The 15,923-nt window shown below is 44.7% G+C and overlaps 1 protein-coding gene across 5 annotated transcripts in view; it reads left to right on the plus strand.

The window, feature by feature from the left end:
• The first annotated feature begins 642 nt into the window (after nucleotides 1-642).
• Nucleotides 643-15,923, plus strand: part of CP (ceruloplasmin) — a 569,984-nt gene continuing 554,703 nt past the window's right edge. For all 5 annotated transcript variants that reach the window (XM_077929887.1, XM_028731262.2, XM_028731261.2 and 2 more), the window contains exons 1-6: nucleotides 643-820; nucleotides 7,023-7,267; nucleotides 9,772-9,984; nucleotides 11,335-11,505; nucleotides 12,878-13,132; nucleotides 14,545-14,710. In XM_077929887.1, the coding sequence (XP_077786013.1) occupies nucleotides 666-820; nucleotides 7,023-7,267; nucleotides 9,772-9,984; nucleotides 11,335-11,505; nucleotides 12,878-13,132; nucleotides 14,545-14,710 (1,205 nt within the window). In that variant the 5' untranslated portion in view covers nucleotides 643-665. The remainder of the gene's footprint in view (nucleotides 821-7,022; nucleotides 7,268-9,771; nucleotides 9,985-11,334; nucleotides 11,506-12,877; nucleotides 13,133-14,544; nucleotides 14,711-15,923) is intronic.

The following is a 15,923-nucleotide window of genomic DNA, read 5'->3' on the forward strand; positions in this document are numbered from 1 at the left end:
TCATTCTTAAAATTGCGCATGACTCTTCCTATACTAAAAGGCATTGAATTTAGTCTTTGGCACTCTGCTATCAGGTTGCTAAATTTATATGGACTTTATCAACTGGATGAGCAATGAGGAAGACCAAACAAGCATGAATGTAGAACAAACCATTTGTAAAATCCCTCAGTACTTACTAGGGTGAATAAAGAAAAAGAAAAGGAGACCTCTTTCGAAATTTGACAACTTTAATATTACTGACCACATGGAATCCACGTCACTGTCTTGCTGCTTCAAACCTTATGTTGTGGAATGCAGGAAAATCCACTAGGACCATGTCCAAGAAAGTAGATGGGCATTGCTTTCACACCGGGGAAACTCCAAAAAAAAATTCACGGGGAGCTTTAATCCTTTAAACCCTTTTGATGGGGGAAAGTTTCTTTTACAGAAGGTCTTATTTGCATTTGAAGGAGGTTGGCTGAAATCAAAAGGAAGTTTTTCTAAAAATACTAATCCGTCAGCTGCCAGAGTTACTGGCATCAAATCTGGCTGTTTATTCTAGCAAGCATTGTGCAATCTTTTAGTCTACTGAACTATGCAACAGCAACCATGGGGGCGGGTGCGTAGGGGAAATCCTGATCTTATAAAGGGAACACGATCTTCTATTACACCGGCAGCAATAGAAAATGGAGCTGTTCATAGTAAGCCACTTGCTGGCTTGCTGCTTCTTACAGGCCTGGGCAGCAGATAGGGAATATTACATTGGGATTACAGAAACGGATTGGAATTATGCTCCCGGGACAAAGAACATCATATCTGGAAATCCGTTTTCAGAAGATGAGTAAGTGATACTCGCTTTGGGCTAACTGTATTGAAAACAAGCTTTCACCTTTTAGTATAGACGATTTATCTCTGTTGATTTTAATGGGTGCTCAATAAATGCATGTTGTAGTACAGCCCGATGCAAAGAAGGATGAGACTCCAGTACTTGCAGCAACAAATTTCAGCCGATGCAGTTTTGTTCAAGCTATGCCTGCAAAAATTGTATATGTGGCTTCTTTTCTTTATTGTCACATTAGTAGACAGTGGTACCTTGGGTTAAGAACTTAATTTGTTCTGGAGGTCTGTTCTTAACCTGAAACTGTTCTTAACCTGAGGTACCACTTTAGCTAATGGGGCCTCCCGCTACCACCGTGCCGCCGCTGTGCAATTTCTGTTCTCATCCTGAAGCAAAGTTCTTAACCTGAGGTACTACTTCTGGGTTAGCGGAGTCTTTAACCTGAAGCATCTGTAACCTGAAGCGTCTGTAACCTGAGGTACCACTATACAGATTTGCTTCTATCGAAGTATACTGGCTGCTTAAGGACTACTTAAGAAAAAAAGTTGATTTGTATGGAAAGGAAAAGTGGCTCATGCGGTTCCTACAGGATGCAGCAATGGCCACTAACCTAGATGGCTTTAAAAGAGGAATAGACGAATTCATGGAGGAGAAGGATGTCGATGGCCCTAGCCATGATGTCTATGCTCTGCCTCCATTCAGAGGCAGTAATGCTTCTGAATACCACAGGAGGGGAGAGTACTCTGGTGCTCAAATACTGCTTGCAGGCTTCCCACATGGCTGGCTGCCATGAGAACAGGAAGTTAGAGGACTTCCGGGGTGGCGCCATCGGCAATGGCGGACTCCCTCTGAACTGGAGGGACAACCTCCTTGCAAAACGGGTCCTTTCTGCTACGGCGAATAATAATAATAATAATAATAATAATAATAATTTATTATTTATACCCCGCCCATCTGGCTGGGCCTCCCCAGCCACTCTGGGCGGCTTCCATAAAAACCAAAAATACAATAAAATATCACATGTTAAAAACTTCCCTGAACAGGGCTGCCTTAAGATGTCTCTTGAATGTCAGGTAGTTATTTATCACTTTGACATCTGCTGGAAGGGCGTTCCACAGGGTGGGCGCCACTACCGAGAAGGCCCTCTGCCTGGTTCCCTGTAGCTTTGCTTCTCGCAATGAGGGAACCGCCAGAAGGCCCTCGGCGCTGGACCTCAGCGTCCGGGCAGAATGATGGGGGTGGAGACGCTCCTTCAGGTATACTGGACCGAGGCCGTTTAGGGCTTTAAAGGTCAGCACCAACACTTTGAATTGTGCTCGGAAACGTACTGGGAGCCAATGCAAGTCTTTCAAGACCGGTGTTATATGGTCTCGGCGGCCGCTCCCAGTCACCAGTCTAGCTGCCGCATTCTGGATTAGTTGTAGTTTCCGAGTCACCTTCAAAGGTAGCCCCACGTAGAGTGCATTGCAGTAGTCCAAGCGGGAGATAACCAGAGCATGTACCACTCTGGCGAGACAGTCCGCAGGCAGATAGGGTCTCAGCCTACGTACCAGATGGAGCTGGTAAACAGCTGCCCTGGACACGGATTTGACCTGTGCCTCCATGGACAGCTGTGAGTCCAAAATGACTCCCAGGCTGCGCACCTGGTCCTTCAGGGGCACAGTTACCCCATTCAGGACCAGGGAATCCTCCACACCTGCCCGCCTCCTGTCCCCCAAAAACAGTACTTCTGTCTTGTCAGGATTCAACCTCAATCTGTTAGCCGCCATCCATCCTCCAACCGGCGAAGCGGGGACCCCTTAAAAAATCACAGGCGGATGAAGCCTGTGACCATGGGACTCGGCGGGCACCCTTAGCGCCCCCCCCAACCCGCAAAGGAACCCACTAACGGGCTCCGAAGTGAAGAGGGGGAAGTGGCGCGGTGCTGAGAGTCAACTGCTCTTTCCGTGGAGTGAAGCCGCATAGCCGTTGCCGGAGAGCGCTGCCTTCTTTTTGGGACAATTTGGACTTTAAAAATAATCACTGTGAGTACCTAAACTTTGAAAAATTGGACTATAAATAAGGAATTGGGAAAAGAAAGGAATTGGACTTAAAAATTTACTATAATTTGGTACTGAAACGGGAAGGTCTAAACAGGAAGTCACCCTTCCGTTTCCTTGTAGACTGAACAAAGCAAAGACAAAGTAAACTAAAGCTTTGAAAATTACTATACCATTTCATCATCTAAAATAGTTGAACCCCCCCTTCGGCAGCAGGAGGAGAAGGGGGAGCTTTCTTTGGACTGTTTTAACCTGCAGAAGTAAGTTTAAAGCAAAGTAATTTTCCACCGTCCTGACCCGGGAGCGGGGTGTCAGGACTGACGTTTGAAGCTCATTGACCAGAGACAGAAGTCGTTTGACAGATAGTTAAAAGAAGAGAAACATTGTGATTCCACTGTTTCCTTTCACATTTTAAAATAACAACGATTGACAAAGTATCTAAAAGAAAAAAAGGGGGGGAAAGAAACTTTGGGGTTGGATCTGTAACAGAAGTTTTCCCCCTAGAGGGAGACTGTGAAACTGTAACTAATTCTAGGGAATTTCCAGCCGCTACAGTATAACCCATGGGAACTGACTGGTGACCTTGAAGGACAATGCATTCAGAAATGTTGTTGTGTGCTTTTTACAAAACAAATGCTCTATTGGAAGAATTACATGAAGGAATGAATTTGATGACTGACTTGGTTGGAAATCTTAAGCAGACAGCGGGAAATTTTGGACAGGCAGTAGGAAAAGGTATGGAGCCTACCCAGGAGCCAAACCAGGAGTGCGCCTTGACAGAACAGATGAAAGAAGAGGATTCTGCTGAACTTGGGGAGTCAGAAATGGAGCCAGAGATGGAGGTTGCGGCTCTGCAGGAACACGAGTCTTTGGATTTGGCAACTGATCTTCGAAAAAATCAGACTCGGAAAGATAAAGTTTGGACTGGATTGGAAATGGGGGGTTGGATTGACCCCCCTGAGCAGGGTTATATGGACTTTCCGAGTCTGGCAATGGGCCGTGAGAGGCTTGGAGATATGGAGGCTCTAAAGTTTGGAGGGATTTTGAAATATGCTTTTAAGTACTACATGGAGCTCAGTCTGGACTGTGGAAAAGGGACTGATTGGTTGAAAAGGGGCAAAAGCATTATTAAATTGGAGATCACACGAGTGAAAAGAAAAGATGAAGAAAAATCGTGGAAGGGACATGGAAGAGACTTAAGAGCCTTGGATATAAGATTACCAGGTTAATGTGCTAGTTTGACGGGATAAATGGACTGACAAACCCGGGACCAGGAGGAAGGGACGCTGGATGAAGATTTTTTCTTTTTCATTTTGTTACTAGGACTGTTTTACATAACTGATGAATGTTAGAAGGATGTTTGAAACGAAATTGCTTGGCTTTAGTATAAAAGCTTTAAAGGATTAGGAAAGAATATAATGGTTATGAGAAGTTATTAAAAATAAGATTAGGTTTTGAATTAAAAGGTTTTTTATAAGATAATGAGGAAAACAGAGTAAGGTAATGTAATGAAAGATTAGAATAAATAAAGTGGGGAAGGATTTGCTGAATCAACAAATTGAATTGGAATACAGGAAAGGGAGGGGTGAGGAAGTCCAGGAAATAAGCAAATGAAAGTTAAGTAAAGGAAGATGGAATTGTTTTTAACTATTTTTGATTTGTATTTTTCTTTTTTTCTTTTTTGGATTTTGTAATATTCTGAAAATTTTAATAAATATCTATGGGGGGAAAAAAAGAGAACAGGAAGTTAGACTAGATGATTCAGCAGGGTCTTCTTACGTTCTCATCCAACCAGCCTGAGCGTTCAGCTTAATTTACTTGGCTTATGAGGAGTTTAGCTAATGCCCTGTGTCTATTGAGCGCTTGTTCTGATTTGTTTGTGCGGTGGTTATACAACACTGAACCTCCTGCACCCATCCTGATTTGCTTATGATATGTTCATATGTGTTCATGTGGGCAATTCCTCCACCCAGGGCCGCCTTACCCATAGGCACTAGGGGCGCGGGGCACCCGGGCACCAGGCTCTCAGGGGCGCCAGGCCGAGAGTCTGGGGCCCGAGAGTTGAGTCCGGGGAAGAGCCCGTCTGCCGTTTGGAGTGCCGCGGCGGGCTCTTCTGCTGCGGGCGGTTCTGCGCTGCGAGTTTGGGAGTGACCGAGACAGTGAGACGCTGAGGTGGCCGATTGGCTCCGCTCTCCTGTGCACCTGGGACTGGGCAACCCCAGCACCGCATAAGCTTAAGACAGCCCTACCTCCACCTCACACTTTTCAATGCATTTCACTGTCACTTTCCAAATCATAAACGGTCCAAATATTTTCTTAAAGCTGACAGATCCTTTTAAGCTGCCGTCACTGCATGAATCTAAAGTTTCCCCCTGAGTTTTGATCCCTCCCACAAAATACTGACGCTGTGGAGGCACCCCAAAATGTTGTGGTGAGACAGTCTATACCTCTAAATTAGAGTTATTTTTACAGTGCAATCCTATTCATGTCTAGTCAGATGCATGCCCCATTGTGTGCAGTGGTTCTTGTGGTTTAAAATAAACCAATTATAAACAAACAGTCATTCTGAGGAGAGAGGAGTGGTTTGATAAGATGTGAGGTTGTGGCCACGGGTTCTGTGTTCGAGACAGATGTGGAAATGCAGAGATGGCAATCTCTGCTGGAGAAGTGTTGAAACAGGAAGCAAAAGCAGAAGATGGTCAAAGAGAAAAATCTGTTAATCCTTCCTCAAGGGCTCTCATGTGAGATGCAAAAGAGGACAATGACATGACACAATGAGCACTCAAAATCAACAAAGCTGATCCTGGCCTTTGCCCCTCCCTTTGCTTAATCTAGGCATTTTACCAACACCAGTCTCCTTGTCTTTGTTGAAAGCAGTTGGGCAAGAATGAGGAATAAAATTCAAAGGACTGAGAAACACAGTGCCTCTCAGGGGCTAGCAATAACCAGTCACACAGAGTATTTCTGAAGAGCAAAGCAAAGGGAAAAGGCTGGGCGACACCAACAAGAGACATACAACAGACCTTCACTGCCGTGGTGTGTCGGCAACTCTATTAGCTCTCTGACAAAGCACAGAGGTATAGGGTCCAATTTCTTTCTTGGTGTAAATTCACTGAGAACAGCGAAGTTGCACTGTGGGGTTGCTTTTGGCCTATGACGCTTAACGTTTCACTTTTAATCTCTACTTAAACCCTTTAGCCCTCAGGAATCTTAGCTATGAGGTGGAGTTTTAATGAAAGCTATTATCTTTGCAGAGGAAGAGAAGGAGACCTTCCAATTAAATATGAATTATTTGGACAGCCCAAGGAGAGCCATGACATGCACATCTGATTTAATTTGTGACTCACAGAGCTTCCTGTAAACAGGCTCATAGCCTGAGCCTTTGCAGCAACACTGGTCTCCTTTGGAAATCTCCTCCTTGCAGAGATAAACCCAATAAGGAGAAAGTACCCGTTGCACATTGGCAACCAGTCCTAGGTGTGGAAGCTTGGATGGGGAGTTTGCCAAATGTGTGATGACATTTCAGTGGGTCTCCTCTGTTGCTGCACCCTGCTGAAAAAAGCCCATTCTCATGTTGCCACCTTCTCATGGAGCAGGCACATGAAGAAGGGCCTCAGATGATGATCACAGGGTCCGTGTCAGTTCATATGAGGAGAGGCGGTCCTGAGCCATTTAAGGCTTTATAGGTCAAAATCATCACGTCGAATTGGGCCCGGAAACCAATTGGCAGCCAGTGCAGTCAGGCCAGGACTGGTGCTCTAATTATCATTATTTATTGATATCATTAGCTGTTTTTAACATCTTGTACCTCTGTAAATCTTGGGATTTACTCAAGCCAGATGACATCTCCCTCTTGTGCATGGATGACGCCATTTTGTCTGTGTAAGCAATGGCACTTGCCTCCAAACTTCGGAAATAGAAGGAATGATAATAATAGTTAATTTGAGACAAAACATATGCTGTGCAGAAGCAGTAATCATAGGGCCACAGAATTGTAGAGGTGGAGGGGATGACCCCCTGCAATGCAGGGATCTTTTGCCCAATGTGGGGCAAACCCCCACAACCCTGAGATTAAGAGTCTCATATTCTACTGACTGAGCTATCCCAGTGTACCCAGTATATTTTTAAAGGACTTACGCTGACATGATTGTGTGTTGATCCTTTAGGCAAGCTGCTGTCTTTCTCCAACAAGGCCCAGACCGGATAGGAAGCACATACAAAAAAGCTGTGTACATGCAGTTCACAGACAACTCATACAGCCATATTATTGCAAAACCACCTTGGCTGGGCTTCCTGGGTCCCATTCTTAAAGCAGAAGTTGGAGACACACTCATCATCCATGTAAAGAATTTTGCGACAAGGGCCTACACACTCCACCCCCATGGTGTCAAATACACAAAAGAAAACGAAGGTAAACTTCCATTCGTGTTTCAACAGTCTTCAGGAATACCAACTGATTCCATACCTTTCCTGTTTTGCAACAGAATTGCATCCTTATGCCTGTAGATGCCCACCCAGTGCTGTGAGGAACAGTCAGGGTAGCCAACTGACTGTGTAAATCAACTGGACAAATCTAGTATAGTTGGCAAGACTGAGAGGGCAGCTGCACCTCTGACATTTTTGTGCTGATATTAATGTCTGACTCGATCCAACTCCCCACAGACATACAACCCTATGGGTGTAGGATAGGATGCGGGTGGCGCTGTGGTCTAAACCACTGAGCCTCTTGGGCTTGCCGATGAGAAGGTCAGCGGTCAGTGATGGGGTGAGCTCCCGTTACTCTGTCCCAGCTCCTGTCAACCCAGCAGTTCGAAAGCATGCCAATGCAAGTAGATAAATAGGTACTGCTGTGGCGGGAAAGTAAACGGTGTTTACGTTCACTCTGGTTTCCATCACAGTCCTCTGTGCACCAGTAGTGGTTTAGTCATGCTGGACACATGACCAGGAAAGCTGACTGTAGACAAAAGCCGGCTCCCTCGGCCTGAAAGCAAGAAGAGCGCCGCAACCCTATAGTTGTCTTTGACTGGACTTAACTGTCCAGGGGTCCTTTACCTTTTACCGTACCTATGGGTGTAGGGTTCTTTTTCTGCAACTAAGAAATCTGCCCCCCCCATACCTTCAATTTTGAGATGCTGGAAAAATTCGTTTGCTTCACATTTTAATCCCAGCCTGCTCAGCCACATTTAACTTTGCTCTGTGCTTTCTATGCAAAGTTCTGAGTTTCCCAAGTCTGTGTCTGAGCAGTCCCCCCCCCCTCCAGAGCTTTCCCCAGGGAAACCCAGATTATACCCCTGGATCAGAGTGAATGCCAATCTGCAGAAAACCCAATTGCTGTTTGTTCCAATTCATCAGTAAAATGTTTGTTTTCCCAGGCAAAGCAATGGGACAAAAAAACCCCACCACTCAAATCTGTCTTCTTCTTTGGCAATCACTCGTAGCCAAGTAAGATTGTCTTCCATAAACACAGTTTTAACAATGAGTCCATAAGTGACTGTGGAAACCAATTCTGGATCCACACTTCCTCCCACAGTGAGGACATTTGTTTCCTGGCGGGAGTTGATCAAGGTGTGGATTTGCCAAGCATGCCTTCCTCTTAGCACTTTCTCCTTTGCGTCCTGAGTTCAAGTGTCTTCAAAGTCCATGACACCTTTGATAAAGCCTGTTCTCCAAGTGGAGCGCTCGCAGGCCAGTGTTTCCCAGTTGTCAGTGTTTCAACTACATTTTTAAAGATTTGCCTTGAGACAGTCTTTAATCCCTTTTTGTTGACCACCAGCATTACGCTTTCCATTTTTAAGTTCGGAATAGAGTAGTTGTGTCAAATCTGAACCTGTGTCTAAAAACATGGCACAAAAGGAAATGTGAATGAGTCCTAAACTGCATTTCCCCTAGCTAATGGATTGTGCCCAATGATAGTCATACTCAGAGGAGACCCACCAAAATTAATGGACATAACTACCTTAGGTCCAATACTTGCAACTGGTTGAACTTAATTGGCTACAACTCTGTATGTGAACTGAGGGGCAGCTGTCCTTCAAAATTCATGCTTCTCTGCTCCCAGTACGTTTCTGAGCACAATTCAAAATGTTGATGCTGACCTTTAAAGCCCTAAATGGCCTTGGCCCAGCATACCTGAAGAGGCATCTCCATCCCCATCATTCAGCCCTGACACTGAGGTCCAGCTCCGAGGGCCTTCTGGCGGTTCCCTCACTGCGAGAAGTGAGGTTACAGGGAACCAGGCAGAAGGCCTTCTCAGTAGTGGTGCCCGCCCTGTGGAATGCCCTCCCATCAGATGTCAAGGAAATAAACAACTATCTGACTTTTAGAAGACATCTGAAGGCAGCCCTGTTTAGGGAAGTTTTTAATGTTTGATGTTTTATCACGTTTTTAATATTCTGCTGGAAGCTGCCCAGAGTGGCTGGAGAAACCCAGCCAGATGGGCGGGGTATAAATAATAAATTCTTATTATATTATTATTATTTTGCAATACAATTCTGCAACCAAGAAATGTGTGCAAACAGGCATATATTAGGGGCAAGTGGACACAAACTGCATATATTAGTGAAGTGGCTTTAAAGGTCTGCACCAACACTTTTAATTGTGCTCGGAAATGTACTGGGAGCCAATGTAGGTCTTTCAGGACCAGTGTTATATGGTCTCAGCAGCCACTCCCAGTCACCAGTCAAGCTGCCACATTCTGGATTAATTGTAGTTTCCGGGTCACATTCAAAGGTAGCCCCATGTAGAGTGCATTGCAGTAGTTCAAGCATGCACCACTCTGGCGAGACAGTCTGCGGGCAGGTAGGGTCTCAGGCAGCTTACCCGATGGAGCTGGTGGACAGCTGTCCCGGACACAGAGGCACTTGTACCAGTACTGTGATATATAATACCACGTTCACTATTTGTTGCATTTCCTAGGTGCATTATATCCTGACAACACCTCAGGTTTGCAAAAGAAAGATGATGCCGTGCAACCAGGAGAACAGTATGTGTATAGATGGGAGGTAACTGAAGATCATGGTCCAGCAGCAGGTGATAATAACTGTGTGACCAGAATTTATCACTCACATATAGATGCCCCAAAGGATGTTGCTTCTGGGCTTGTTGGACCTCTGCTCATTTGCAAGAAAGGTAAGGGAAATATGGAAAGCCCAATAAGGAGAAACTACCCGTTGCACATTGGCAACCAGTCCTAGGTGGGGAAGCTTGGGTGGGGAGTTTGCCAAATGTGTGATGACATTTCAGTGGGTCTCCTCTGTTGCTGCACCCTGCTGAAAAAAGCCCATTCTCATGTTGCCACCTTCTCATGGAGCAGCCTCCATATCTGTTGTGTGTGTTTGTGTCTGGTTTCTAAACATTTCATCAGCTGTTGCACCCAACATAACTGTCCTGGATAGCAGTAGACTGACCAGTGTTATTCATACTGTAGGAACCTCCAGATGACTCAGCTGCTATGCACTGCATGAGGAGTTGTCTTTAGAGATTATTTGAACTATTAGGAAACTTTAATTGGTTAAAAAAATAACAACAACAACACTCCTAGATAGTTGACCAGCAAACGCATTAGGGTTGCCATGTGTCCTCTTTTTCAGCAATAAAAATTGGGACACATTGCATTTATTTGCTTTGAATGGTCGTCACAGTGTCCTCTTTTTTGCTCTCCAAAATATGGCAACCCTAAAACACATCCCACCAGTTCTTAAACAGCTGACTGCTGGTCTGCTCTGTACTGTCTGCTGGTCTGTTTCTGATCACAGTTCAAAGGTCTTGGTTTAATCCTTTCAAGACCTTTCAACCTTAGGATCTGGGAATCTAAAGGATCATCACTCCCATGTGAACTTGCCCAAATGTTGAGATTGTCTTTGGAGACCTTTAGATAAAGAGAGTGGGTGACCACCGGGGGAAATTCCTTTTCAATAGCAACATCACATCCAACAACAGAAGGCTGCATCTCAGAACTTGAAAACAGCCTTATTTGATCAGAAAAGCCCATCTAGTTCCACCACCATTCCAGTTCATTTGTTGGCCTCAAGTTCTAGTTTTGTGATTTCAGATTTGTTTGATGTTGCTGATCCATTTAAGGTGTGTTGCTGTTTTAGCCATGATCTTTAACATGGTTCTCTCTCTCTCTCTCTCTCTCTCTCTCTCTCTCTCTCTCTCTCTCTCTCTCTCTGTGTGTGTGTGTGTGTGTTTTAGCTGCCTTGAACATTTTTATTTCACATTGAAGGGTTTACTATAAAGTATTTCAAATAAATAACCTCAAATGTCTCTCTTGGCATTTTCCCACCTGAGACCTGAGTGAATGCCCACTATTCATGCACATGGAGAAAAACAAAAGAGCTGCATTTTCAGACACTGTAGCAGAAAATGGATTGGCCTCTCCATCATACACCACTGGTGGGCATTTTTCTGGTAACAAATAGCTGGGAGACAATAATTACAGCAGGTAAATGTCCAAAATGTGTCCTTTGTTTTCCTTAGGTACACTGCAGGGTGGAAAAGATAAGGATGTCGACCGAGAATTTGTCCTGATGTTTTCTGTGGTAGATGAAAACTTCAGCTGGTACTTAAATGATAATATCAAGAAATACTGCTCTGAACCTGACAAAGTTGACAGGAATGAGGCCTTCCAAGAGAGCAACAAAATGCACTGTAAGATTACCTTTCAGAACAAATTGTTTCATTCTTTTAAGAACCTTCTTTGCAACATGTATATGTGCGTATAACATTACAAGTAAATTCCATAGATATTCACAACTTAGGCAAGACATTGAAAGTTATCCACAGCAGCAGGCAGTCAAGAGATATACTCTCCCTGAACATAGATGTTTCTGCCATAGTGAATCGCTTTTATTATATTGCTCCACACAAATATCTATATGGTGTATATGTTACTCTAGATTACGTTGTTGTTGTTTTTTTAAATGGCACCTGTTTAGAAGCTAAGTAGCTGATCAGTAGCTGAATGGCAGACTGCTTAAATGCCCCAAGTTAGTCACTCTGAAGATTCTAAAAACAAGTACAAGATACAGAGTGGGCATCAAAATTCAATGGGTCTCTTGCAAGTTTCCACTAACAAACCCAGTCCGGCAAGGGCCGATTGGTGATGGGCCCACTGAGCTATTGGCAGGTGTGCAACAACACCAACTTCTGATGTCATGCCTGGGTATAATAATCAATTAAGTGAAATTTATGGCATCAATGTTCTAGATCTCAAGTGGGTTCTGCAAAAAGAAAGCCTGTTTCAGAGGTAGAGTTTTGTTGATTCTACCTCATCATGATTGATGGTGATAGGTTTTTTTGGGCTCAATCCAAGATGCTGGTGTTAACCTTTAAAGCCATGAATGGTTTGATACCTGGATACTTTTGGAATGGCCTATTTGTTCCAAAACCATCAGTCTCAGGAGGTGAGGATGGTGTCAACCAGGGGTAGGGCTTTGCTAAGTGAGGCCCCCATCGCAATGCTTCTTCAGGCAGTTATTGAAGACCTGGCTTTTTAAAAAGGCCTTTGGTCAATTAACTTTCGCTGGTTCAATTCAATTTGTGCTGCTGCAATCTGTAAATAGATATTGCTAACATATTAATTTGAATGTACTCTGTTTTTGTGGGGGCACCATGGTAGTTTGAGGGACGCAGGTGGTGTTGTGGGTTAAACCACAGAGCCTAGGGCTTGCTGATCAGAAGGTTGGCGGTTTGAATCCCTGTGATGGGGTGAGCTCCCGTTGCTCAGTCCTTGCTCCTGCCAACCTAGCAGTTCGAAAGCACATCAAAGTGCAAGTAGATAAATAGGTATCGCTCCGGCGGGAAGGTAAACAGCATTTCCGTGCGCTGCTCTGCTTCGCCAGAAGCGGCTTAGTCATGTTTGCCACATGACCTAGAAGCTGTACGCCGGCTCCCTTGGCCAATAAAGCGAGATGAGCGCCGCAACCCCAGAGTCAGCCACGACTGGACCTAATGGTCAGGGGTCCCTTTACCTTTACCTTATGGTAGTTTGAAATAATCTTTTAACTTTTTTCTTTTAAAGCAATCAATGGATATATGTATGGGTATCTTCCCAATGTCACAATGTGTGCGGAAGAAAATGTGAAGTGGTATCTTTTTGGAATGGGTAACGAAGCCGATATCCATTCAGCCTATTTCCATGGGCAAGTCTTGACAGAAAGGAACCATCGAATTGACACGATCAGCCTCTTCCCGGCTACCTTCGTGGATGCTCTCATGGTGCCAAAGAACGATGGGCAGTGGCTGCTTAGCTGTCAAGTCAATGATCACATAGAAGGTACAAACCAAGGGTTTCTTTTTGCATACCAAAGAATTATAAATATTTTCGAGGTTCTGAATGGTGTGTTCTCTTGAAGCCTAGAGTTCACAGCATAGGGTTCAGTCCTTAAGAAAGTAATAAGATTGAGACAGGCAAAAGGACAGAGACTTTAGATCAGGGTTGGAGAACCTCTGGCCTTCCAGATGTTGCTGAACTACAGGCTCCCATTATCCCTGGGCATTAGCCATGCTTGCTAGAGCTGGTGTGCATTGTAGTTCAGCAACATCTGGAAGCCCAAAGTTTTCCCACACCTGTAAATCTGGGGTGGCTCCCTTTTTTGTCCAAAGCACCAGCTTCATCCTTGACCAACCCACTGGGGCCCACATGCCAGCAGTGGGTTTGGTTGGGGATTGGGAAGGAATTCATCAAACTCAAATTGCAAATAATCAGATCTGGGCAGACCATGACCTGGGTTGGATCAGGGGTCTACAGAATCCACAGCTCCGCAGAATCCTTTACAAGGTTGCTGCCTCTGTTCCTGTAAAAGGTGTTTCTGGCTTTTAAACCTCTTGGGGAAAAACAGGCAATACAGCTGCCCAGAGCCTGAAACACCTGGCAGGTGAAGCTCCACAAATGGAGCTCTTTGTCGCTGCATGCTTTGAATTCAATATAGGAAGTCCCCTTGAGATTGATAGGCCTTGATGCTATTTCATTGCTTTCAGGGGAATTGAACAGGGGAAAACAAGTCTGCACTAATAATAATAATAATAATAATAATTTTTTATTTATACCCCGCCCTCCCCAGCCAAGGCCGGGCTCAGAGCGGCTTACAAGCAATAATAAAAACAAGAAGAATGATTACAACTTAAAATACAACATTAAAATAATGGAACATTAAAATATTAAAATGCAGCCTCATTGCAGGAGGAGAAGGAAAAGAAAAAAGAAAGAGAGGGAGGGAGAGAATCAAATTGGCTCCAAGCCAAAGGCCACTAGGGAGCAATTCATTTCACTCTCTACCAAATTTGCTTAACTGAGCTGCTCAGATATACTGAATAAATTTATAAGGTTCTGATAAATCATGAAAGACAGCCTTCTCCAATCTTGTGGCCCCCAGATGTTTTTGATTACATCTCCCATTAGTCTAAGCCAGCACAGCTGCTTCCTGGGGATGTTGGGAGTTGTAGTCAAAAAAATCTGGAGACCACCAGGTTGTAGAAAGCTGCTGCAGATTCTTGCTGATCAACACAAGCAAGTGAATGCTCATAGCTTTTGCAGTGCTTCATGTTAAGGTGATTCTTCGTGAGGAGATATGGACCTGGGGCTTATGGAAGCAAACCTTTAACTTTAAAGAGTCTTCAATCTGTTTGCAGAGATTCCCGGAATTTGAAGTATCCTAACGCCATGTGTTCTGTCTTTCTTTTCTTCAGGCGGCATGCAGGCCATTTTTGAGGTGAAAAACTGTAATGGCCATATCCCCTCTCCCAAGAAGAGCACTATAGCAAGGCACTATTACATTGCAGCAGAGGAACATGTGTGGAACTATGGCCCATCTGGAATAAATAACTTCACAGGGGAACCATTAATTCTGGATGAGTAAGTATTGCCTTTTAAGCTATCAAGCAAACAGGAGCCAGATGATTGCATGAAAAAAATGTGTGCTTCCAATGCACTCACCAGCAGAGCTGTTCAATCTTAGTAAGCAGCTGTCTAGGAGGGGTGTGTGGAGCAGTCCAGTTCAGCAGTGCCTTTCCTTTGTTCGTATGTTCAGAATTTTTTTAGCAGGGAGGGAAGTATAGAGCCAAGTCTGCACAAGAAGATGTGGCCCTGGTCTGGTACCAGCCCCTGGCATCCTAGGGCAGCTGCTGGGGATCCAGTGCCCCCAAAGGACCCACCAGGGCTTATACTTACCTTGGGTTCTCAACAATGAGTAGCTAGGCTTGTGAGCTTCAATTACCTACAAGGCATGACACTGTTGGTTTGCAAGCCCCCTCCACAGAGGCTGGCCCCTCTCACTGTCCTTGGAGTTTGCTTACCGGTAACCTCCTCTGGCTGATACCCAAACAGACCAGGGAGATTTTGATAGGCGACATTTTCCCAAGCATGGGCAAAATGCACAACCCCTCCCTCCTGCTTCTGCAGGGGAAAAATAAATAAGTCAGAAATCAATTTACATGATGTTTATTTCTGACATTACAGCACTAGAGAAAAACACGTCCTTTCAGTTCAGTTCTTCTAGCACGTCTGACAAACTTCCTGAACATGCGCACACAGAAGGTTTCAGATTACACTCTTCACAAAGACTTATCCAGCCTGTGAACGTCTGGGGAAATTCTTCTTTCCTACAGATAGGCGCATCATGTGATGTCAACAATCTGGCTGTCTGCAGCTTTGATGTTTCCATATACTGACAGACACTACATTAGGCACTCTGTGGTACTGAGGGAAATTAAAATGGCAGCTCCCAGCTGTTCTTGGGTTCCCATTGTTGCACCTATGGGGAGGCCTATTAATGCAAGAGGGGTCCCTGCCCTGGCCCTTCCCTTTGCCTTGTGCATATCAGTTGCCTCAGGGACACGGATGGCGCTCTGGTCTAAACCACTGAGCCTCTCAAGCTTCCCAATTAAATCGGGACACTCTGTTTTTTGAGCTCTGTGCTTTCTTGCGGGTCACGTGACCCAGAAGACGCACATCCTGGCTTTAGACCTGGACATGTTGGAGGGTACGGAATGTGAGAGTTTGGTCAGCTCTTCTCCTTCTTTGCTGCCACAGTTGAGGCCGTTGACTGCAAAGGTGATGCGATTTGGAA

Source organism: Podarcis muralis, chromosome 6 (assembly GCF_964188315.1).
Source record: "Podarcis muralis chromosome 6, rPodMur119.hap1.1, whole genome shotgun sequence".
NCBI lineage: Eukaryota > Metazoa > Chordata > Lepidosauria > Squamata > Lacertidae > Podarcis > Podarcis muralis.